The 26,445-nt window shown below is 42.1% G+C and overlaps 1 protein-coding gene across 1 annotated transcript in view; it reads left to right on the top strand.

Moving 5' to 3' along the window:
* Positions 1 to 26,445, top strand: part of TXLNG (taxilin gamma) — a 49,912-nt gene that overhangs the window by 12,600 nt on the left and 10,867 nt on the right. Inside the window, exons 2-5 of the mRNA XM_082864968.1 lie at positions 14,369 to 14,672; positions 17,213 to 17,304; positions 22,943 to 23,113; positions 24,723 to 24,917. Of these exons, the coding sequence (XP_082721094.1) occupies positions 14,369 to 14,672; positions 17,213 to 17,304; positions 22,943 to 23,113; positions 24,723 to 24,917 (762 nt within the window). The remainder of the gene's footprint in view (positions 1 to 14,368; positions 14,673 to 17,212; positions 17,305 to 22,942; positions 23,114 to 24,722; positions 24,918 to 26,445) is intronic.

A 26,445-nucleotide genomic window follows, 5' to 3' on the forward strand; every position in this document is an offset into this window, starting at 1 on the left:
TGCCCTAACTTCAGCACTGGTTTGCCCCTCTTTTCTTCTCATTTACCTAATTAATGCCTCTGTGTGCTCCCTTGTCCTCTACATGCTGTGACACATCACTCTGGAGCCTTTTGCTGCCTAAAGTTAGAAGCTGGGACAACTCCTTGGGACTTCCCTTGTGGTCCAGTGGTTAGGACTCGGCACTCTTGCTGCCAGGGCCCTGTGTTCAATCCCTGGTTGGGGAACTAAGATCCCACAAGCTGTGCAGCGAAAAACAAAACAAAAAGTTGGGATGATTCCTAAACTTACCTTGCCTCCAATTTGTGTCCCTCCTCAGAACTCTGTCATTGCTTGTGTTCATTCATTTTTTGTTTAACAGTTTTATTGAGGTATAATTCATATGCCATACAATTCATTCACTTAAAGGGTAGAATTCGATGGTGTTTAGTATATTCAGATTGTGTGACCATCACCACACTTGTTTATTTTTAACATACTTTGGAAGAACATACTCTTTGGAATATTATAGAGAAAGAAGAGAATTCAGTCTCTGCTTTCTAGGTCCTAGGTCCGTGACTGGACACATTACTTAAGATTACCTGGGGCGTCCCTGGTGGCGCGGTGGTTGTGAGTCCGCCTGCCGATGCAGGGGATGCGGGTTCGTGCCCTGGTCCTGGAGGATCCCGGGTGCCGCGGAGCGGCTGGGCCTGTGAGCTGTGGCCGCTGAGCCTGCGCGTCTGGAGCCTGTGCTCCACAATGGGAGAGGCCACAGCAGTGAGAGGCCCACGTACCGCAAAAAAAAAAAAAAAAAGATTACCTGATAACTGAGGCTGTTGTTCATCATACCTGCCTTTAAGACAGTTCTGAGGATTCAGCGAGGAAGTATATCAACTACTGTTGGAGAGGCTTTTGAATGAACCAGAGCAACAAAGAAAGGCCAAGGGAAAATGGCTTATACCAATTCTCCCTCACCACCCATGTGAATTATAGTGATTGGTACTGTAGTGACTTAACCAAAAGGGAAAGAGGCTGATTTCTTAGGTGTGGTTGAACAGGAAGGAAAGGACACTCTTCTCTCTGTCCTCCCACCCGGTCCCAGGGTGTGTTCCCTAGAGATGGATCTGCTTGGTTTGGGAGCCCTCTCAGACCATGCTTTCACTGAGCTGGCCTCTCGTCTTTCTCTGTTCCTCCTCTACTGCAGCCGGGCAGCAGTTCTCAAACTTTTTGGTTTCAGGGTCTTTTTGCATACCTAAAAATTATTGATTACCCCAGGGAGCTTTTGTTAATGTGGGTTATATCTAATAATGTTTCCCATATTTTAGAAACATATTACCCAGCTGCCATTCGGAAAGTTTGTACAACTTTATATTCCCATCTACAGTGCTTGCATGCCTTTTCCCCCATACCCATTTCAAAAGCAGCTTAAAAAAAAAAAAATCTAAGTGATGTATATACCTAAAGGTCAAATGACGCAAGGCTTTCAGAAGAGCAAAACCCCGAACTGCTTGTCCCCATCCCAATTCCCACTTCCCAGAAACCACCATTTTACATCCTTAGCAGTTTCATCTGTTTGCCTCTGTATCTCAGAATACGCTTATACTGCTCTTCCTTCATTTTGTTTTAAACTGTGGCAGACACTGCTATTTGCCCACCTGATAACCAATTTCTTCCTCTGTCTTCAGAGGTAGCTCAGAATTCCTGAGCCTTCCAGGGTTCTGAAGCTTTAAAATGTCCTGGTCACCACCTGGCTGCTGTTAGCTGCTCTCCTGTGTTTGGTTGGTTTTTTTTTGTAATAAATTTTGTTTATCTATCTATTTATTTATTTATTTGGCTGCATTGGGTCTTCGTTGCTGTGCGCGGGCTTCCTCTAGTTGTCGTGAGCCGGGGTCACGCTTGGTTGCAGCACGCGGGCTTCTCATTGCAGTGGCTTCTCTTCTTGCATGCAGAGCACAGGCTCTAGGCGTGTGGGCTTCAGTATTTGTGACACGCGGGCTCAGTAGTTGTAGTACGTGGGCTCAGGAGTTGTGGCTTGCGGACTCTGGAGTGCAGGCTCAGTAGTTGTGGTGCACGGGCTTAGTTGCTCCGGGGCCTGTGGGGTCTTCCCGGACCAGGGCTCGAACCCGTGTCCCCTGCATTGGCAGGCGGATTCTTAACCACTGCGCCACCAGGGAAGCCCTGCCCTCTGGTTTTATCAGAAGTGGGGACTGCTCTTTCTTGTTTCATCTTTCCCAAGATTATTCCGTATTCTGTCAGAAGAGAATAGGCTTATTTTTCATGGGCCTTTTCCTAAGACTTGTTCTGAGGAATGTGGCATACCATTTATTACTGACTCAACTGCTTTATCTTGCTAATGGAGCAATTCAGTAATTCTAGCAACTGGAATATTTTTACACTAACTCCTGATGACCAGTATAAAGTTAGATTTTATTTGCTAAAGACTTGAATATTTGAAATTGTGATTCATCATGATTTTTGGGGGTGGGGGTGGGGGTAAAATATATATAACATAAAATTTACCATTTTAACCATTTTTAGGCGTACAGTTCATTGGCATTAAGAGGTTAACAGTGTTGTGCAAGCTACACCACCATGCATCTCCAGAACCTTTTAATCTTCCCAAACTGAACCTCTGTACTCCATTCCCCCTGCCCTGCCCGTGGCAAGCAACCACCATTCTGTCTTCTTTCTCTATGAATTTGGCTACTCCAGGTATTTCATATAAGGGGAATCATACTATGTTCTTTTGTGTCTGACTTTTTTCACTTAACATAATGTCTTCTTCAGGGTTCATCCATGTTGTAGCATGTGTCAGAATTTTCTTCCTGGGCTTCCCTGGTGGCGCAGTGGTTGGGAGTCCGCCTGCCGATGCAGGGGACCCGGGTTCGTGCCCCGGTCCGGGAAGATCCCACGGGTCGCGGAGCGGCTGGGCCTGTGAGCCATGGCCGATGGGCCTGCGCATCCAGAGCCTGTGCTCCGCAATGGGAGAGGCCACAACAGTGAGAGGCCCGTGTACCGCAAAAAAAAAAAAAAAAGAATTTTCTTCCTTTTTAAGGTTGAATAATATCCTAATGTACGTATATACAGGTGCACCTTGGAGATATTGCAGGTTCAGTTCCAGACCACCACAGTAAAGCAAATAACATAATAAAGTGAGTCAGACGAATTTTTTGGTTTTTTAGTGCATATAAAGTTGTTTACACTATAGTGTAGTCTATTAAGTGTGCAGTAGTGTTATGTCTAAAAAAGCAATGTACATACATTAATTAAATAATACGTTATTGCTAAAAAGTCCTAATCGTCATCTGACCATGCAGAGTTGCCACAAACCTTCAATTTGTAAAAAATGCAATATTTGTGAAGCACAATAAAACCAGGTATGCCTTTACCATATTTTATTTATCAATTCATCCATCAATGGACATTTGGGTAGTTTTCACGTTTCTTAACTTCAGATGTGATTCTTTAGGACATAGAAACACTACTTTCATACCAGGCTCAGTACATGTAGGTCTCAAATAATGGCTTTTTTTCCCTCACTCACCTCCTACTTTGTTCCCTAGTTTATCTGTATAATGAAGTAATATTCTCACTGTCTTAGAATTGTAAGGCTCAACTAAATAAAGTATTTTAAATGTCTACCACATAGCAATTAGTAAATGTTAGGTTTTTTTCCTTTCTCCCTTCAGTCAGAACTTAGCCTTATATACAGTATGTTAACCCTCTTTTGTGTGTTCTATGTATAGGCTTAGCTGTTGACTGTCTGATTCTACTTGGGAAGAGTTAACTGTCCATGATTGAACCTATTTTTTTTTCAACTGGTAAAATGATTTGGTAGATGTCCTAGCCGTAGTTATAGATTGAGGCCAAGTTTAAATGAGATATTTTAGTTTTTATAATTGTTTTAAGAAGGAGATATATCAGAACGGCTACAAAAATTCATGCTTAGTAGATCGTGTTCCTACTATAGTAGAAGGTGTAGTGTAAAGATTTGTGGGGACAGACCCAGAGGTCTGTTGAGCAGGGTGAAGGGAGAAGATGACCTGAAATGACTCGAAAGAAACTCCTGCAACTCTTCAGACTCTGAGGCTGGGGTGTGGTGGAATAGTGAAAAAATATAATACTGCTTTTTTGTTTGTTTTTTTTTGCAGTATGCGGGCCTCTCACTGTTGTGGCCTCTCCCGTTGCGGAGCACAGGCTCCGGACGCGCAGGCTCAGCGGCCATGGCTCACGGGCCCAGCCGCTCCGCGGCATGTGGGATCTTCCCGGACCGGGGCACGAACCCGTGTCCCCTGCATCGGCAGGTGGATTCTCAACCACTGTGCCACCAGGGAAGCCCCAAAGTTTCACTTTGAACTTCTAGTTCTTTGTGGTTTTCATTTTTCACGTTTCAATCTTGATATATCTGGAGGGGTGTGATGGGTTATCACTTTTTCCCCCCATATGACTTGGGAGATATCTCAAATCGTTTATTTCCTTTACCAGTTTGAAATGACACCATTTTAAAATTTTTTAGGGACTTCCCTGGTGGCACAGTGGTTGAGAATCCACCTGCCAGTGCAGGGGACACGGGTTCGATCTCTGGTCCGGGAAGATCCCACATGCCGCGGTGCAACTAATCCCGTGTGCCACAACTACTGAGCCTGCGCTCTAGAGCCTGTGTCCCGCAACTGCTGAGCCCAGGTGCCACAGTTACTGAAGCCCGCGCACCTAGAGCCCGTGCTCCACAACAAAAGAGAAGCCACTGCAATGAGAAGCCTGCGCACCGCAGTGAAGAGTAGCCCCCGCTTGCAACAACTAGAGAAAGCCCGCACGCAGCAACAAAGACCCAACGCAGCCAAAAAAAAAAAAAAAGTGATTGTTATACAAATATATTTTCTTTTTCAGATTCTTTCCCTATGTAGGTTATTACAAAATACTGAGTGTAGTTCCCTGTGCTATACAGTAGGTCCTTATTTCTATTTTATATATAGTGGGGTGTATATGTTACTCCCAAATTCCTAATTTATCCCTCTCCCTCCTCTTTCCCCTTTGGTAACCATAAGTTTGTTTTCTATGTCTGTTAGTCTGTTTCTGTTTTGTAAATAAGTTCATTTGTATCATCTTTTTAGATTCTACATATAAGTGATACCATATATTTGTGTTTCTCTGACTTCACTTAATATGATAATCTCTAGGTCCATCTGTGTTGCTGCAAATGGCATTATTTCCTTCTTTTTTTTATGGCTGAGTAGTATATCATTGTGTGTGTGTGTGTGTGTGTGTGTGTATCACATCTTTATCCATTCATCTGTCAGTGGACATTTAGGTTGCTTCTATGTCTTGGCTATTGTAAATAGCGCTGCAGTGAACATTGGGGTGCGTGTATCTTTTCAAATTATGGTTTTCTCAGGGTATATGTCAGTAGGGGGATTGCTGGGTCATATGGTAGTTCTATTTTTAGTTTTTTAAGCAACCTCCATACTGTTCTCCACAGTGGCTGTACCAACTTACATTCCCGCTAACAGTGCAAGAGGGTTCCCTTTTCTCCACACCCTCTCCAGCATTTATTGTTTTGTAGACTTTTTGATGATGGCCATTCTGACTGGTGTGAGGTAATAACCTCACTGTAGTTTTGATTTGCGTTCCTCTAATAATTAGCAATGTTGAGTATCTTTTCATGTGCCTTTTGGGTCTTTGGAGAAATATCTATTTAGATCTTCTGCCACTTTTCTAATTTAAAAAGCACATGAACCTACCAACTCCAACCACTTATTTAAAAAAATAACAAAAAAGCATATGAAAATGTAAGTTTTATGGGTAGGTTTGTTTGTAAAATTTGTATTTGGAAATGTAAAAGCCCCTCAAAATACTGGAAACGTTTACAAAAGAGGTTCATATTTTCAAAACCAAATAAGGCTGGTCGTGGCCATGCTGAGAGTGGGAAGCGCCTGGTGTCTGAGGCCAGGCAGGCGTGCGCTCTGTGTCTTCACATTCCTGCTTCGTCGTTGATGACTCTTAGAGGAAATTATTAGAAACATAGGGTTGAAAGGATTTTTAGAGATAATTTAGTTTAATCCTAAGACACAAAAAGTTTTTTTTTAAAAAAAAACCTTCAATGTCTTAAATATAATCACTTAAAATTATTTAAAGATGTCTCTACTCCCAAATTAGTGTTGTCTCGCCTCCCTAAACCCCAGAGTTAATTACTGCTAAAAACTCTCCAGCTCTTTCCCAATGTTTTCCTAAATTCGTGCTGGTATATCTAGCATGGTATGTATTTTTAGACATTTAATGTCTCCGATTTCTTTGTTTGACTTTGAACTTTCATTTTCCAAGGCTGATGTGTGAAGGGAAAGGAGTGGTGTAATGGAGAGAACATAGGCTCTTGAATTTGACAGACCTGGTTTTGAGTTTTACTGGCCCATTTTACTGACTTGAATATGATCTTGGGCAAGTTACTTCACGTCACTGAGTCTCATTTTCCTAAGACCCACCTCTCAGTGGCGCGGAGAAGGTTAAATGGGGTAATGGGGCTTGTAGGTTCTGAAGGTTTACCTTTACCTACTTGATAAGTTTCTCGAGACTCTTTGGGAACTAGAGGCGAGCTCAGGACCTCTGGCGGGGATGGGGAAATGCATCTGTGTACACAGCCTTTCCCCCCTGCCCCTCCTGTGGCCGCCCAGCTCTCCACAGGGAGTGTCTGCGCTCAGCACGTGTCTGGCACTGGTCAAAGGCATTCAAGCTGGTTTAAGCAGATGGTAGTTGAAATAATTTGAGAGTGAATGTGGTTGTTGGCTTTTTTGTTTTTTCCTTTAGACCAGTCTTAGTAAAAGAACAACCATCACTAAAAACATTTAAGCTCTTTTAAACAAAATAAGCCAAAGAAAGGTGGTTCTTTAGCTTCAACAATATTTGAAGGAGCATTAAGTGAAAGTTTTTGAACTGTTTTTTTTTTTTTTTGGGCCGCGTGGCTTGTAGGATCTTGTTCCCCGACCATGGATTGAACCCAGGCAGTGAGAGCACAGAGTCCTAACCACTGAGCCTCCAGGGAATTCCCAAATTCATCTGTTTCTAGATGCATTTCCTCCCAATACTTTGTGTGTCTGTGTATATATACATAATACATGGTGCATACTATTTTGTAATTTCTTTTTATATATAATACTTTGGGAGCATCTCTCCCCGTTATCAAATAGACCTCTGTAAGACGGCTCGGTCAGGACAAGGGTGTTTGTACAGTAGACAAAGGTGACTCATGAAGCAGTACATCGTTGTGGTTAAGAGCGTGGACTCGGAAATTAGTTGGCCAGGGTTCAGATCTTTGCTGGGCAATTTACTGTCTGTGACCTTCAGCTAGGTACTTAACTTTACCACGCCACCGTTTGCTCACATGTAAAATAGAGATAATAATGATAACTGTCTCTTGACATTATTGTGAGGATTAAATTAGTGAGTATAGGAAAGTGCTTACAGTAGTGCCTGGCTGTAGTATTTGCTGTATAAGTGTTAGCTGTTGCTGCTGTTGTTTATCCAAGAGAGTGTACCAAGCAAAGGCATCCAGAATGGGTGTCAAAGAGGGCAGAGTAGGAAGTTGTATTGGCCATGTGATAGAGAATTCTCTGCTTAAGGAGTTGAAGGCTGAGAAATCATTTACAATTTAAATAAAGTTATTGGCCCTAAGAATTTGCTTCATATCAAATGGTCCAGTGCGGAACCTCAAGTGGGGAAAATTGGGGCCTACTATATCAAGAGTATTTGTAGACTAGGGTTGGAAACAAGCCCAGCTCTAACTGGGCTTATTCATAAACAAAAAGATCTTGTAGAGCCAGAGTAAATCTTTCATTAGCAAATGTGAAGAATAAATCAAACTTAACTGTACAGGAGAGAAGGGAAATGTAATACTGTCCTGCTTCTAATGATAAAATAATAATAGTGGTGTTTTTCTCTATAGATACTTCCCATGGCTTGTTTTAAGCAGCCATTTTGGCCCCTCGTGTTTTCCACTCATTTGGCACTTGAGCACCTTTTATGCATAAGCTGTCGCTATCTAGGAGGATGTACATACCAAATAAGTGATAATGTAATATGTATGGCAGGAATTTCAAGGTGAAAGGAGTGTCTGGAAAGACAAAAAAGAAGTAGTGTTAGCTAAAGATAATGATGAAATAAAATTAGAAGGATAACGTTAGATATGATGGTTGTGCGCTATACAGATTAATTTAACATCCTTATTTATGCTCAGTGCCACCGGCTATTTTTAAACTTATTTATTTATTTTTGGCTGCATTGGGTCTTCATTGCTGCGCGCGGGCTTTCTCTACTTGCGGTGAGCGGGGGCTACTCTTCATTGCGGTGCGCGGGCTTCTCGTTGTGGTGGCTTCTCTTGTTGCGGAGCACGGGCTTTAGGCACGCAGGCTTCAGTAGTTGTGGTACACAGGTTCAGTAGTTGTGGCTCACAGGCTCTAGAGCGCAGGCTCAGTAGTTGTGGCGCATGGGCTTCATTGCTCCACGGCATGTGGGATCTTCCTGGACCAGGGCTCGAACCCGTGTCCCCTGTGTTGGCAGGCGGATTCTTAACCCCTGTGCCACCAGGGAAGCCTGCCACCAGCTATTATTTTGAGTTAGGTGAACATTTTGGCCTTTCTAACCTGTCTTTTTTCTGTCTCTGGTAGTTGTAATTGACCTATATGCCTTTAATCTGAAAGCCAGCATAACTTGCAGTTAAATCACCTATGGCATTTTGAAATAGGTGAATAAATATACTGTGAGTTTTCTCCAAAATTGAGAGAATGAAGGACAGTCTTAAGAGAAAATATTTGCAAATCATACCTCTGATACAGGACTTGTATCCAGTGTCTATAAAGAACTCTTACAACTCAATAATAAAATAACAAATAACCCAAATGTAAAAATGGGCAAAGGATCTGGATAAACATCTCTCCAGAGGAAGTATACAAATGGTCAATAAGCACATGAAAATGTTCTCAGCATCACTGGTCATTAAGTTAGATACCTTCACACCAACTATGATGGCTATAATGAAAAGGACAGACAATAACAAGTGTTGATGAAGATGTGGAGAAATTGGAACCCTCACCCACTGCTGGTGAGAATGTAAAATGGTGCAATCGATTAGAAAAAGTGTGGCAGGTTCTCAAAGGGTTATACATAAAGTGACCATATGACCCAGCAGTTCCACTCCTAGGTATATACCCTGGAGAAATGTAAACAGATGTCCCCACGAAGATTTGTACATTTATGTTCATAGCAAAATTATTTATAATAGCCAAAGTTGAAAATAATCATAATAGCCAAAATTGAAAATAATCTAAATGTCCATCTACTGATGAATGGATAAACAAAATATGGTCTGTCCATACAGTGGAATATTATTTGGTAATAAAAAGAAATTAAGTACTGATACATGCTACCATGTGGAGGAACCTTGAAATCATTATGCTGTGTGAAAGAAGCTAGACACAAAAGGTCACATATTGTATGATTCCATTTATATGAAATGTTCAGGATAATCACATCTGTAGAGACAGAAAGCACATTAATTGCCTAGGGCTGGGAGTTTGGGGCGGATTAGGGGTTTATAGCTGAAAAGGGTACTGAGTTTCATTTTGAGGTGACCAAAGTATTCTAAAATAGATTGTGGTGATCGTTGCACAACTTTGTGAATACACTAAAAACTAGTGAATTGGATGGTATGTGAATTATATCTCAATAAAGGTGTTATGAAAAATCACTAATTGAACTGGGAAACTAGAAATAACCAATTCCAATCCTTAGGTAGGCTTCTCAATAAAATTGATCTTAGGAGAGGCCTTGGGTTTTCTTGGTGAAAATTATTTATGTTCCTGCTTCTTCCAACAAATTGCTTGCTCATTATATTTTTGATATTGCTTGACACCATGTTTTCTGGTATTTTGTGAGTTTTATTATCATTATGCTTCTGAGAAATTCTGTCTTAGAGATAAGCAATCTTCCATTTTAATTTTCTTTTAACAGACTTTCATCAGTGTTTAAAGCCAGCATTGTGGTTTTGTAGCCCTATTCTTAATATTGGGCTAACAGTTTTCAGGGAATCGGTTTAAAAATTATTTTTTAAAAATTGGGGGGACTTCCCTGGTGGCGCAGTGGTTAAGAATCCGTCTGCCAATGCAGGGGACACGGGTTCGAGCCCTGGTCCGGGAAGATTCCACATGCCACAGAGCACCTAAGCCCGTGTGCCACAACTACCGAGCCTGCGCTCTAGAGCCCACGAGCCACAACTACTGAAGCCCACGCGCCTAGAACCTGTGCTCCGCAACAAGAGAAGCCACCGCAATGAGAAGCTCACACACCGCAACGAAGAGTAGCCCCTGCTCACCACAACTAGAGAATGCCCACACACAGCAGCAAAGACCCAACGCAGTCAAAAATAAAAATTAATTAATTAATTTTTAAAAAGTTGGGGAAGATGGTATTAATAGCACTGGGTTGGGTTTTTTTTTTTTTTGCGGTACGCAGGCCTCTCACTGTTGTGGCCTCTCCCGCTGCGGAGCACAGGCTCCGGATGCGCAGGCTCAGCGGCCATGGCTCACGGGCCCAGCCGCTCCGCGGCATGTGGGATCCTCCTGGACCGGGACACGAACCCGTGTCCCCTGCATCGGCAGGCAGACTCTCAACCACTGCGCCACCAGGGAAGCCCTAGGTTGGTTTTTTTTTTCTTCTTCTCAGTATTGCTTTTGCATAAAGGATCTCTGTTAACATTATCCATCTGCCCAACGAGTATATGACAGTTTAATATTTGGTATAAAATAGAGGTGGGACTAGTAGTTCTGTGTATAATGTAGCATTAAAATGATCACTTGGCAGGAATTCCCTGGTGGTCCAGTGGTTAGGACTCTGCACTTTCACTGCCGAGGGCCCAGGTTCAGTCCCTGGTCAGGGAACTAAGATTCTGTAAGCCGCATGGCACAGCCAAAAAAAAAAAAAAGATCACTTTGCGTTTGGCTTGATATTAATACTTCTGTATGTTATTTGGGCCTATCAAGGACTTTAAGAAGTTTCTGCAGTAATGAAATTTAACAAAAGACATTTCCTAAATCCTTGGTAATTTTTTGTAGACCTAATATCTCTGGATTACATTTGAGAAATACTGCTTTATGGACTGCATTACGTATGGAAGAGAATTTTTTGGAAAGAATTTGAGTGTAGCATCAAACCATAACTCTAAAAAACGCATTTCTCCTTAATGCATTAATTTTTTAAAGAAAAAGTGTAACAGGCACATTTTTTAAAAAGTAGTATCAGAAAAGAATGCATCTCTAATCTCTCTCCCCAGAGGAAAATATTTCTGTTTTGGTTCTTCATAATGCTGGAATAATATATAAATTGCAACTTTTAAAATAAACCTTACTGAAGTAAAACATACATTCAGAAAAGTATCCAAATCATAAAGGTTTAGGCTTAATGAATTTTCACAAAGTGAACATCTACGTTACCCCACCTAGATCAAGAAACAGACTATTACCGAGCACCCCAGAAGGCCCCACCCCCAGCGGTGAACACAATCTTGATTTCTGGCACCATTGATTAGTTTTGCTTGTTTCTGAACTTTATATGTAAATGGTTTCCTGTAGTATGTTTTCTTCTGGCACCTTCCTCACAAAATTCTATGAGACTCATCCCTGTTGCTGCATGTAGCAGTACTTCGTTCTCACTGATGGATGGTATGAACACACCACAATGCATCCATTCTTCTGTTGATAGAAATTTGGGTTGATTTCATTCGGGGGCAATTACAAATAGTGTGGTTTTAAACATTCTTGGCCTTTGGCTGCACATCTGTACATACTAGGGTAAAATCCTAGGGGTAGAATTAACTGGATTGGAAGGTAGCCATATTGCAAAAGGTTTTAAAAGTGGCTGTACCAGTTTGTTCTTGCAAAAGCACAGTACTTGATTTATCAACGTTGGACTATAAAAGATGCGGATTTAGTTCCCTTAACCTCTCCATCCTCTGCTACTTTGATACTTTAAATTATCTTCATTTCTTCAGCTGGATACTATTGTAACTTGAAAAAATAAATCTCTCTTTTCCTATTAACTTTGTAGAGTAGCTTTTGTCCACTTGTAATAAGAGAAAGGTATTAGCCACCTCCCCATCAGTTATGTTATTCAAAAAAGGAAGAGGCCCTCTTTCACGCAGAGAGGAAATACACAGAATTTAAGTTTGTGCCCCATCATATGACCAAGTAGTGTCAACCAGGGGAAAAACACACACCACCCCATAAGTAAATGGGTTAACATTATGATAGAAGAGAGGAGAAGTTTAAAGTACTGATGGAGAATAAAATACTAGAATGAAGCTGTCTGTCCCATGCCTGCTGTCTGTATCTGTTAGGGCAGGGGTAGCTGTTTAAAACCTAATTCTCACAATGTCTGTGGCTTTATAAGAGAGAAAGGTATTCTCTTTCTCATCTGATAGCCCAGTGTGGGTGTTCTTAGTAAGACAGATGGCTTTCCTTGTATAGGTATGTGAGCTTTAGGGGTACAGGCTGCTTTCATCCTGTGGCTCTGCCATCTCTTGGGGTCTTGGAGACCTCTGCGTCCAGCCAGAATGGGAAAGAGATGGAGGAGAAAGAATGTGTGCTTCTAAAAAAAGTTTTGTTGCAGAAGGAAAAGTCATTCCTTGGGCTCACATTTTATTGGTGGCAACTTTGCATGGGAGTCCCGGCCAGATGAAAGGGGCTGGGAAGTGTCGGCCGGTCTGAGCACTTGGCCACCAGTCCCGGCTCCACAGGATTGTGGAGGAGCCTGGGTTTCTGCTGGACAGCCAGTGAGCCATCTCTGCTGTACTGTGTCCTAGAGGCTAACACCAGAATAATTAACATTCGTTAACTTGGGATAATTTCATGTCTTTTAAGATGCTAATTATTTTAAGTGGTGAATTTTTATAAGGAAATATGTTTATTTTTTTATTGGCTAGGGCACTAACACAACTTGATACTTTTTTTTTTGAAACAAGTTTAGATGTACAACTAAATGGCATTTCTTGCTTCCTTTGGTACCACTGAGTTCTGTGATTTGTTTTAACTTGAATTTTCTTTCTTTTTTTAATTTTTATTTTTATTGGAGTATAGTTGATTTACAATGTTGTGTTAGTTTCAGGTGTACAGCAAAGTGAATCAGTTACACATACACATATATCCACTGTTTTTTAGATTCTTTTCCCATATAGGCCATTACAGAGTATTGAGTAGAGTTCCCTGTGCTATACAGTAGGTCCTTATTAGTTATCTATTTTGATATATAGTAGTGTGTATCTGTCAATCCCAACCTCCCAGTTTATCCTTCCCCCCCTTTCCCCCATGGTAACTGTAAGTTTTCTACATCTGTGAGTCTATTTCTGTTTTGTAAATAAGTTCATTTATACCATTTAAAAAATTTATTTATTTATTTATTTATTTGTGGTATGCGGGCCTCTCACTGTTGTGGCCTCTCCCGTTGCAGAGCACAGGCTCCGGACGCGCAGGCTCAGCGGCCATGGCTCGCGGGCCCAGCCGCTCCGCGGCATGTGGGATCCTCCCAAACCAGGGCACAAACCCGTGTCCCCTGCATCGGCAGGTGGACTCTCAACCACTGCGCCACCAGGGAAGCCCTGTACCATTTTTTTAGATTCTACATATAAACGATATCATATGATATTTGTCTTTCTCTTTCTGACTTACCTTACTCAGTATGATAATCTCTTGGTCCATCTATGTTGCTGCAAATGGCATTTCATGCTTTTTTATGGCTGAGTAGTATTCCATTGTATATATGTAGCATATCTGCTTTTATCCATTCCTCTGTTGATGGACATTTAGGTTGCTTCCATGTCCTGGCTATTGTCAGTAGTGCTGCAGTGCATGTATCTTTTTGAATTATGGTATTCTCAGGGTATATGCCCAGTAGTGGGATTGCTGGATCATATGGTAATTCTATTTTTAGTTTTTTAAGGGACCTCCGTACTGTTCTCCATAGTGGCTGTATCAATTTACATTCCCACCAACAGTGCAAGAGGGTTCCCTTTTCTCCACACCCTCTCCAGCATTTATTGTTTGTAGATTTTTTGATGATGGCCATTCTGACTGGTGTGAGGTAATACCTCATTGTAGTTTTGATTTGCATTTCTCTGATAATTAGTGATATTAAGCATCTTTCCATGTGTTTTTTGGCCATCTTAACTTTAATTTTCTTATTTACAGTGAGGTCACCTTTCAGCGAAACTTAGAAATTACCATGTTTACATCGGTTTTACAAACGACTAAGAAAGGAAAAAGCTGTCAACCTGTGGTGTGTGATGGATTGTAAACATTGATTACATTTAATTTAACCCCCCTTCCCATCTTTTTTTCTCCTCTCCCCTTCCCTCTAGTTTGTGATTGGCACAATGGAAGAAGCTGGAATGTGCGGGCTAGGGGTGAAAACGGATATGTTGCATAACTCTCAGTCCAATGATATTCTTCAGCATCAAGGCTCACACTGTGGTGGCACAAGTAACAAGCATTCCTTGGAAGAGGATGCACACAGTGACTTTATCACGAAGGGCAGGAGTTTGGTGAGCCCAGAGTACTGCACACGAGAGTCAAGGGAGGAAATTCCTGGGCGAGAGGCTCGAACAGATCCTCCTGATGGTCAGCAAGATTCAGAGTGCGACAGGAACAAAGACAAAACCTTAGGTAACAACCTCAGCTTGGGAGTTGCATGTTTCACACGTTGCTCCTTTGAGTTGTATTGTCCGCAGCACAGGTGATGATGAACATGGCCAGCATCGGGGGCAGTGTTGCTCAGCTGACACATCTGTTGTTTTCAGTGGGGCAGGCAGCCTGTCTGCTGCAGTGACGTGCCGGCGGGCCCGAGACAGCAGAGGAGGAGGTTACTTCTCTCTCAGTAGTCAAGAATGGGCTTTCATGAAAAAAATCTGGGGCCAATTTGACAGGAGTAGTCCCCACCCCCAGCTTCACCATGAGGCTTGCAGAATCTTAGTTCCCTGACCAGGGGTTGAACCCGCGCCCTTGGCAGTGAAAGCGCGGAGTCCTAACTGCTGGATCACCAGGGAAGTCCCAGACGGAAGTAGTATTTGATTTGCCTTCTTTGCATCTTTAATGTAGTCTGACCAAAATTTACTGTGAAAACTGTGTATTTATTTGATCATTTTATTTTAAACCTAGTCACAAAACTTTAGAGACGATATAACGTTGGGTGAAGTTCAAGAAGTGGGTTAACACTGGTTTTCAAGGGTATGTTTTCTTCTGCTGTGTTTGAGATTCAGGATGAAGAATGCAGTACAGTAAATCTCATTAGGAAATCTGAATTCCCCTTTTATTTTAAGCTTACTGGTTGCCCCTACGTTTTTTATACTTATTCTACCTGAGATTAACAGTGTTTAAATTTGTTTGGTTTTCTATATGCTGAGTTGGAGTGATCCTTCGTATTATACCCATTTTCTGTTAACTTGGCAAACTTAAAATTATTTTTCATATTTCTATAAATTTTTAATTCCTTGCGAACAAGACAAATTTCTTCAATATTAGCAGCCCCAGTTAAATGTGTAAAAGCAGAAGGAGTCTTAAAAAGTTACACATAATGTTACCATGCGACCCTGCAGTTCTACATCTAGTTATATTCCCAAGAGGGTTGAAAACGTGTCCACACAAAAACGTGTCCAGGAGTGCTCAAGGCGGCATTATTCATGATAGCTGTAAAGTCCAAACAACACAGTTACCCATCAGCTGATGAGTGGATAAACAAAATGTGGTCTGTCTGTACATGGAATATTATTCAGTGGTAGAAAGGAATGAAGTCTTCATACATTGTGGGTGAAGCTTTAAACTATTATGCTAAGTGAAAGAAACCAGACACAAAAGACCGCATATTATATGATTCCACTTAATATGAAATGTCTAGAATTGGCAAATCCATGGAAACAGGAAGTAGAGTAGTGGCTGCCAGGGACCTGGAGGAGGGAGCCTGGGGAGTGACTGCTCATGGGCATGGGGTTTCTGAAATTAGACAGTGGTGATAGTTGTACGACTTAGCGATTGTACTTAACTGTACACTTTAAAAGGGTGAATTTTATGGTATGTGAGTGGTATCTCAGAAAAAACCAGGTAGAGTGTGAGTTTAAAAATCTTCATAAAAATTGCAAGTTACCTTACTGTTATTTCTAATCATATTCAATAATCATATTTTGTCATCTCTCTTAAAATTCTTATTGGCCTTGGGCCAAACGAGAGAGGATTTGTTGCTAAAATTTTCTGTGGTTGGAAAAGGATTCTGTTTTGAAGTTAGCCTACTTGTTTTCCTCATAGCAATCTGAACACCATACACCAAAGTCAGAGTCATTTTCACTTTTATTTTTTTTTCTCGCCATGCTGCACAGCGTGCGGGATCTTAGTTCCCCAACCAGGGATTGAACCCGTGCCCCCTGCAGTGGAAGCACGGAGTCTTAACCACTGGACCACCAGGGAATTGCCATCACATATGTATTTTTAATGAAATACTCTTCATGAAGAGTGAACGTTTAAAAAAATAAAAATGGTACCTACCACCCAGCTGAAGAAATAAAACTTATCACTTATTTTAAAACACCATTTGTTCCATCCTGTCTCAGTCACCTGCTTCTCACTGCCAGAGTCCTTAAAATACTGTTCAGCTCTTTTTCCCAAGGGAAGTGCCATCTTGACATCCTTCTTCTTTTTTTTACACTAAATTTGGTTAACACACAGAATCTGCTTACTAAGTCATCAGAAGTTATTTAAATTGCTCAAAGGCAAAGATCTGTGTCACCAGTGATAATGAGCGTCTTAGATAGGCGGAGAGTACCACCCGAAATTGCCTTTGAACTTCCTTCTATATTCGTACTTGGTTAGGAGGAAGCATATAAAAATATTCTGCCCTTTGTAACTTGCCCTTTGTCTTAACCTGAATATCAGTGGTTAAGCAAGGGAATTTTTAAGCCTTCAGCAAGAGTTCTTTTCACAAATAGCTCGCAGTGTTAGTGAGTGAAGAAATTTGGGGTGGAGATGGGGAGGAAGGGGTGCCTGCTGACCCAGATTTTAAAAATAGCTTTCTTAATTTAGCTAGTAAATCTCTTATTTCTAGTTATAGGCATAAATTATTTTACTCTGGATGTCAGAACATAGGAAGTGTTATTTAGAATTTACAGGTTGATCTCATTCTTCTTCTGGGACTTATTTCTTATCTTGTTAATCATCAGGAAAAGAAGTCTTATTATTGATGCAAGCCCTAAACACCCTTTCAACTCCAGAAGAAAAGTTGGCAGCTCTCTGTAAGAAATATGCCGATCTTGTGAGTATTAAATCAAGGGAGTGAGGTCCATATAAAGTATAGCAAAATGTGTATGTGCTTGATAAGCTTTTTAAAATATGATGTAGCTTTTGATGTGGCTTTACATGTAAAATTATACTTTACTCCAGAATTGAAGAGGAGAATCTGATTTCTTGGGGCTTTTTGTTTCTTGTATGACTTCATTTTGTAAAGTGTTACATATATAGAGCATTATAATGCTAAAGATACAGCATAGGTTTTCTAAAACTCAGTCTTGTGTTGTGTTGCTTTAAATGCCAGTCAGTTGGAGTGTAGTGGTTCCTGTAGTTAACTTTTCCCAAGGGAATTCTAGAGATAAAGGCTCTAACCATTGTGACTGAAATTGTGAGTTAGGTGAAATAGTCTACTAAAACAATACTGTGTCTCAGGAAGTATTTATTTAGTATCTAATATGTGCCAGGCATTACTTTTTCCGTCTTCCAAAGAAATTAACCTCATTTGTTCTGTGCCTGAGTTATTTCAAGTAGCATTAATTCTCTTTGTCAAATTATGAAAGCAGTCTCAATATGGAAACACTGCTGTCCTCTTTAAGTTGAAGAATGGGGAAGCCATTGAACCATTTGAAATAAGGGTTGTGGGAAGCTTTTAGAACGAATGGTTCTAATATGCTAAGTTAATGTCTTTTGTGAAATACTTAGGTGAATTATCATGGACAATGTTTATGCATTTTCGTCTGTTGTTAAAGCAGTTATTCCGTGTCGTAAATGCTACTTTTTGTCAGTGACCAGCTTTGGAAATGAATTATTACTCAATTACAGTTATATTTTCCTTCAGTTTACAAAGGGGTCCGTGAATACCCCCACTTAGCTGGCGTTCAGCAGTCTGGCACCTTCTGTTCAGAGCAGCAGGACACCCCGTGCATCAATGAAAATAGCCTAGAACAGTCACAGATACAAAGATGGCAGAAAACACAAGGTCAGATTGTTGGCTTCAGGAAAGGAACACTTCCATTGGCTGTGGAAGACAGTCCCTCTTGGTTCCATCCACATGAAGAGAATCACGTGAGAAGTGGTAGAAAAAGAAGACAAAAACAAAAAAGGGAAAAGAAAAAAAATAGAGAAAAGAGTAAGAGAGAAAAAAGTAGTGTAGCAGGTTAGCTACTTGACCCAGTGTTGTTGGGACAACAGCAGACAGTCACACGTGGATTAGGGAAGAAAGGGCAGATAGTGGCCTAGAGCAGTCCTTCTTAGACTCACACAGATGCTGGGACTTCTGTTGTTCAAAGGCACGTTGTGATTCACTGTGTCTGGGGCCTGAGAGTCTGCATTTTAACAAGTTGCCAGGTGAGGTTGATGATGATACTCTTACCCCTTGCATCACACTTTTTAAGCAGCAAGGGTCTAGGGCGTTTTGTTTGTGGCCTTTGTTTTGTGTGTGTGTGGGGGGGAGGGTATGGTTGATTCTTTTAAAGCACCAGTAATCATCGCTACATTCATTTTAGGATGTGACACGTTGAAGACTTGCTTAGTGAGCAACCTCTCTTTGATTTAGATTTGTGCTGAGCATATGAAGGACGAAACGTGTACTGTTTTCAGAAAATGTTATAAAGCTTTGTTTCTTGAAACAACACTCATTTCTTTTAAAAGGTAGAGCATATAGGTTATATAGCAGTGAGACTATCAAGGCAGTAGGCTTTTCCCGAGGATTATTCCGTAAACTTCCCTTTTGCCATCACTGTCCTCTGTCCTTTTGGTGACAGCATCGTCTGACATCACTGGTGCTTGTGGCTCAGACAGGTAGGAAAGTCCTGTAGAGCAGCTGGAGGGGTGCCTGCGCTGTGATGGGGATTGTCCTCTGGGGAGATCTTGTGGCTGCCACGTTCACCAGATAACATGGGTTTATGAAATTGTCACATTTCACTTGCTAAGTGTGGATCCCATTAGGCCTGTAACATGGTCCTTAAGTACGTAGTGGTGCTGTTCTTTCCCATTCCTTAGTTTGTGTAGATTATTATAGTGTAATAATAAATCTTGATTTTCTGGTTGGGTAGGTGTATCTTCTCTTCATCAGAAGTATCTTGGCTGTTCTTGACTCTTTACTCTATAAAATTTTAGATTCAACTTATTAGTTCCATGGGAAGGAAACACCCCTTGGGGATTTTGAGGAGCATTTTATGGAATCTATAGTTGCATTCAGGGGAGAATTATACAATCCTTAAGAAATTAACGGAGCTTAAAAAGTGGATATCCTTATGGGGGAAAAAATGAATTTAGATCCTTGAACACCATATACAGTGATTAAGGACTTAAATGAAAATTTTAGGTATTATTTAGCTTTATTTAAATATATTAATAGGTGAATATTTTTCCAAACTTGAATTAAAAGAAGGATTTCTTATGACACAAAAAGCACTGCCAGAGAAAAGATTTCAGAAATTGGCTGTATTGAAATTAAGACTTTCTATTCATCAAACGACATTTTCAAAGAAAGTGAGAAGACACATTACAAACTGGGGAGAACATATTTCCAACAAATAATAACCAGTAGAAGATTCAATGTGAGGACTATCCAAGGAACACCTACAAATGAATACAAAACGGACAATTAACCCAATGGAAAACTGGGCAAGAGGTGTGTAAGAGGCATTTCATAGAAGTGGAGAAACATCAAGATTCAAAGATATCTTAACATAAAGGTAAACATACAAGGGATGTTCGATCTTATGAATACAGGGAAATGCAAATCAAGACCATAGCAACATGCTATTTTATGTCCAGTGTAAGTGGCATAAAGGAAGAATTGTGATCATATGAAGTTTTTGGAGAAGTGCATCTACATGATTTCTTATAAATTGCTGGTGTGAGAGTAAATGTACCGGCCACTCTGGAAAACAGTGTTCCATTGTCATGTGCAACAGAACATTTATTTATTGATTGATTGATTGCGGTACGCGGGCCTCTCACTGTTGTGGCCTCTCCCGTTGCGGAGCACAGGCTCCGGACGCGCAGGCTCAGTAGCCATGGCTCACGGGCCCAGCCGCTCCACAGCATGTGGGATCCTCCCGGACCGGGGCACGAACCCGTGTCCCCTGCACCGGCAGGCGGACTCTCAACCACTGCGCCACCAGGGAAGCCCGCAACAGAACATTTAGAAATCACTTCCCCACAACCCTAGTTCTAGGTTTGCACTCAGGATAAATTCTTGCATGGTGTATACCAGGAAGCCCATGTGTGAGAATATGCGAATTGTTGTGAGTACCTGGAAACAACTCAATTGCCTATTGACAAGAGACTGGGTCAACAAAGTGTGTTGTGTGCTGCATATTTTTATTTTATTTTATAAAATATTTATTTATTTATTGGCTGCATCAAGTCTTAGTTGTGGCCTGCGGGATCTTTCCTTGCAGCACGTGGGCTCTCTAGTTGCGGCACGTGGGCTCATTTTAGTTGTGGTGTGCAGGCTTAGTTGCCCCGCAGCATGTGGGATCTTAGTTCCCCGGCCAGGGATCGAACCCACGTCGCCTGCATTGGAAGGCAGATTCTTAACCACTGGACCACCAGGGAAGTCCCTGCATAGTGTTTACTTTTTTTTTTTTTTTTTTTTTTGCGGTACGCGGGCCTCTCACTGTTGTGGCCTCTCCCGTTGTGGAGCACAGGCTCCGGACGCGCAGGCTCAGCGGCCATGGCTCACGGGCGTAGGCGCTCCGCGGCATGTGGGATCTTCCCGGACCGGGGCACGAACCCGTGTCCCCTGCATCAACAGGTGGACTCTCAACCACTGCGCCACCAGGGAAGCCCCTTGCATAGTTTTTAAAAAGTGAAATAGCGTACAACCTGAGGGCCAAAGCCAGCAAGGCCTGTTTTTGTACTGACCACAAGCTAAGAATGGTTTTACTTAATTGTTGTTTAAAAGACAGTGACGACACAACCCACATGTTATGGCCTGCAAAGCCTAAAATATTTCCTTTCTGGCCATTTACAGAGTAAGTTTGCTGGTCCCTGTTCTGTAGCTACATGCAAACAATCTGAATGAATCCTAGCAGTGTAATCTTCAGCTGTGCTGTCCAGAATGGTAGCCACTAGTCATTTGTGGCATTTAATCTTGAATTCATTTATTTTAATTTTTAAAGATTTATTTACTTATTTATTTATGGCTGCGTTGGGTCTTAGCATGTGGGATCTTTGTTGCGGCATGTGGGCTCTTTTGTTGCGGCACCTGGGCTCTTCGTTGTAGTGTGCAGGCTTCTCTCTAGTTGTGGCGTACGGGTTTTCTCTTCTTTAGTTGTGGTGCGCAGGTTCCAGGGCACGAGGGCTCTGTAGTTGTGGCGCGTGGGCTCTGCAGTTTGCAGTACGTGGGCTCTAGCTGAGGCATGCGAGCTCAGTAGTTGTGTCGTGCGGGCTTAGTTGCCCCGTGGCATGTGGGATCTTAGTTCCCTGGCCAGGTATCGAACCCGAGTCCCCTGCACTGTAAGGCGGATTCCTTACCACTGGACCACCAGGGAAGTCCCTTGAGTTCATTTAAATTAAAGAAAATTTAAATTTTGGTTTCTCAGTTGCAGTAGCCACAATAAAGTCAGAACAACTAAAATCAAAACGATTTCTTGGGCTTCCGTGGTGGTGCAGTGGTTGAGAGTCCGCCTGCCGATGCAGGGGACACGGTTCGTGTCCTGGTCCGGGAAGATCCCACACGCCGCGGAGCAGCTGGGCCCGTGAGCCATGGCCGTTGAGCCTGCGTGTCCGGAGCCTGTGCTCCGCAGCGGGAGAGGCCACAGCAGTGAGAGGCCCGCGTACCGCAAAAATACAAAAACAAAAAAACGATTTCTTTTAGGACCACACACGGATGACATAAAATACAGAAGAGAGCAAAGGAGTAGTGACCCCAGGATTCAGGGTTGTGGTTACCTTGAATCTGGGGAGGGCGGGGGGAGTTCCAGCCCTCGGTGGAGTTACTGATAGTGTGTGCAGATCCTGCAGCCCACGGTCCTGAGTAAGGTTACTTTACGAGAGTATTTTACAAAAACGAAATTATTTTCTGGGGGGGGGAGGGATTTCCGTAAAGGTGTTTTTAATAGCTATAAGCATCTCGCCTGTAAGGATGTGTGGTATGTTTTGAGAGGCCACAAGGTGTCGCTCTTGCTCTTGAAATAGTGACTCAGCATCCTTTTCTTCTCCAGTTAACAGGTCAGTAAGGCTGCCATCTTATCTGTTAGTGTTGGTGTAACCTTGAAACAGACGCATTTGCTCCAGACCTACAGTTGCAGTGCGCCCCCCTCACTTGCAAAGAACTGAGTGCTGCTTATTGAGTTCTGATTTGGAGGATTGTTTCAATAAAGTAGCTTGAGTGTGTTTTTCAAGAAAGTAAAACTTTCTGGTGTCGATTCCTAAAAAGTCCAAAACGTCATTTTTTTTGTTTTTAATAAATAAATAAAGAGATTAAGATTGTTTTTTTCCTACCCTAAATCATTTGCTTACTTTCCTATCATAATGGGAAAAGAGAAGGTTGGCAGGGCAGCATGGCATGAAACAGTTAAAATAAAATATTATACTACAATACTGTGGGTTTTTGGAAATGTATTCCTTAGTTCTTATTGTAATTCTTCCAGCCATAACTCAAAGGTTTTCGCTGTATTTCCTAAATGTAAAGTGCTTATTACTTTTAGCTAGAGGAGAGCAGGAACGTTCAGAAGCAAATGAAGATTCTGCAGAAGAAGCAAGCCCAGATCGTGAAAGAGAAAGTTCATTTGCAGAGTGAACACAGCAAGGCTATCTTGGCAAGAAGCAAACTCGAGTCTCTTTGCAGGGAACTTCAGCGTCACAATAAGACGTTAAAGGTGAGTTGGTTCCTTTTGTTTTTCTTTTTTAATTTTTTAAAATTTATTTTTAGCTGTGCTGGATCTTCATTGCTGTGCGCGGGCTTTCTCTAGTTGCGGCGAGCAGGGGCTACTCTTTGTTGCAGTGCATGGGCTTCTCTTGTTGTGGAGCACGGGCTCTAGGCGTGCGGGCTTCAGTAGTTGTGGCTCATGGCCTCAGTGGTTGTGGCTCAAGGACTCTAGAGCTCAGGCTCAGTAGTTGTGGCGCATGGGCTTAGTTGCTCCGCGGCATGTGGGATCTTCCCGGACCAGGGCTCAAACACTCTCCCCTGCATTGGCAGGTGGATTCTTAATCACTGCAGCACCAGGGAAGTCTGGTTCCGTTTTCTGTTTTTCAGGAGGGTCTGGCTTAGCTTGATTTATAGTCGCTGTGTACCTATTTGGACTAAATCCTTGTCTCTCCTTGGAGACAGGGATGCCACCGTTCTGTTTTGCTTGGCCTTGTGCTTCCTAACGCACCTCATACTTGCTCGTGGGGAATCTAGATGAGATTGATGTTTAGACCACAGCTTTCCCACCAGGAGCCATGGCTTAAGAAGCTCAAATTTGCAGTTTCCTGCTGAGCACTGAGGTCGTTCATTAGCACGTGTGAAAAGTGGACATGAAATGAGAAGCCGAGTAGGAGCAGACTTGAGGGAAGGGAAAGGCCCCACTGAGCTTCTCAAGGGCTGTTCGTTGGTTATATCACCGGCCACGCTTGTCCATCCCAGTTCCCCATTGCCAAGTACTTTTAGAAGAGCGCTTATTCCTCGGCTGATTAAAAGACAAAGCAGCGGGTATCCACAAGTTAGTTGGTACCAACAGAGGAAGAAGGGAAGAAGGCAGAGACACAGGGGTGGCCTCATGTGCAGTTGTGGTGTGATTTTGCCTGAGCCGCATTGCTCGTGAGACTCCCCCACCATGGCAGGCACCCAAGGCCCTAGAACATAGGAGCCCTCAGGAAATGGATCTTGACCTGATGTGGGGGCCGTTAGGCTTTCTTTGCTTTTGAATCCTTGGATTTCGGTGTTCACGAAACTGAGTGGTATTTTTTCCCCATAGCAAGTCCACACTTTGATTGGACTGGTAGTGCTTTAGACACTAGACACCTAAAGGCCTCTTAGCACTTGGGTCTGAGCAAGAGTTGGGACTAAGCTTTTAAGATGCAGATTCCTTTTGTCCCATCTAGGGAGTAGACGGTGACTCAGAAAGTAAGGGCAGGAAGGGATCGCCCTCTTCCGGCTGATCTCAGATGCTGCCCTGCAGGACTAGCGGGGGGGGGGGGGGGGTATGTGGGAAGCCCGCGTGGAGGGGGCTAGCTGCCTGGCAAGACTCCTTCCTCGTCTCTCAGTGTGATCACAGCGCTTACTGTAGAGCAGGGCAGGCGGCGCCTCTCTGATTATCTACCTAGGAGAAGCTGCTTGCTTTCAAACGAGAGCCTTCCAGTCCTAAATAAAGGGAAGGAATTCTAGTTCAGAAGCACCACTTCAGGGCAGCAAGCAGTGAACCCACATGGCAGTAGTGTCTTTTGTGGGCGTCTGTGCCATCTTATAGGTCTGTACGATTAACAGAAATTGTTTTGGATAATAAGGAAGAAAATATGCAGCAGGCACGAGAGGAGGAAGAAAGACGGAAAGAGGCCACTGCACACTTCCAAATCACTTTGAATGAAATCCAGGCACAGCTGGAGCAACACGACATACACAACGCCAAGCTCCGCCAGGAGAACGTCGAGCTGGGCGAAAAGCTGAAGAAGCTCATCGAGCAGTACGCACTGAGGGAGGAGGTAGGGCAGCTGGTGTGTCCCCTCACTACGAACCAAAAGCATTCACTAAAGCTCTTCCTCCAGGGTGTTTTAGAACCTTCTTCCTCCAGGGTGTTTTAGAACCATTGTGTATGCATGGTGGAAGTCTGGCCTTCCCTCGCAGGACTCGTGGGGACCATACTCGATGGCCCGGAAGTCAGTGGATTTGGGTGCGTGAGGCGATTTCTTGGAGACAGTGTTAAGCACTACTCGTCTTCCGTGTGATTCTGGAAGATTGTAATTTTAGCATAGATTTTCCCCTTGTCTAGACTAAAAGTGAGTAAATACCTGGCCCCAAACTACACTGTATTTTAGACGTCTATGATAATCTGTATGGTCTACACTATCATTCCATTATGCCTGTGTTTCAGATATTTTTTTTTAGTGGAGGTTTTATAGTATTTGGGAGAAAAAACGAACCTATTTCTAAACCCTTATACACCCAATTGAAGTAAAAAGTTTACTGGAAGGGTCTGTGGCACCTCATCTTGGTCACTGGCCTCCAACTAAGACTTAGTTCTACAAGCCAGTTGGGAAGTCTGGGCGTGGTGTCTAGATTAAATGCAAGTAGGCGATCATGTGCTTTTTTAAAGTTCCTCCCTTTTAGAGGTCAGATGGGCAGGAACAAAGGGTTAGGTTCTTTAAATGACACATTCCCTGCCTTTTAAGTTAGTAAAATGTTCTCTTATGTGTGTTGTATCCCTTATAGAGGTAGATTAAAATAGCTGATTTAAAAAAAAAAAGATTGTGGCATCTCTGTGGGTTATTTTATCCAGTTTTCAAGGCAAACTTTATATTAATTTAGTTTTCCATATAGCCCTTTAAAAACTGTTAGTTTTTTTAAAGATTTTCTTTTTATCACTCTTGATGCTTTTTGCTTACCTTTTTCCCCCTTATTATTATGGAAAACTATAAACGAAGAAAAGTAGAGACTGTATCACCTGGTTTTAGCAAATGAAACCACAGTTTCAACTATATTCCCATCACTTTCCCCTGGGTTATTTTGAAGCAAATCCAAGGTATCAGTCCATTCATATATATTTGAGGGTGTACCTCACAAAGACTAAGGATTCATTTTTAGATGTGACCACAATACCATTTTCATACCTGAAAAATTAGCAGTAATTATTTAATATTAAAATCTAGTCATCGTTTACATTTTTCCGATTGTCTCCCCGTTTTTTTTAAAAAAAGAAAAAACCTATTTGAATCATCCAGATAAAGCCCGTCTGCTTCACTGGCTGACGTGTGTCAAGTCTCTAACATAAACATTTCCTTTTCTCTCTTTTTTATTCTTACAGTGTGTTTGTTGAAGAAACTTTTTTTGTCCTAGAGAATAAATTTTCTATTAGATTATAAAGCCCTCACTTTTCTTAAAATTATTGTTTTAGTTTTGTAGTTTAATATGACAGTCTGCCACATTATAGATGTAGAAAATTTGAAAGCTATGTATGTTGAAATCACATTACCTGTGAGCCTTATTCAGTTTGAGTATTATTGAATGTTCCTT

Source organism: Leucopleurus acutus (assembly GCF_964270905.1).
Source record: "Leucopleurus acutus genome assembly, chromosome: X".
NCBI lineage: Eukaryota > Metazoa > Chordata > Mammalia > Artiodactyla > Delphinidae > Leucopleurus > Leucopleurus acutus.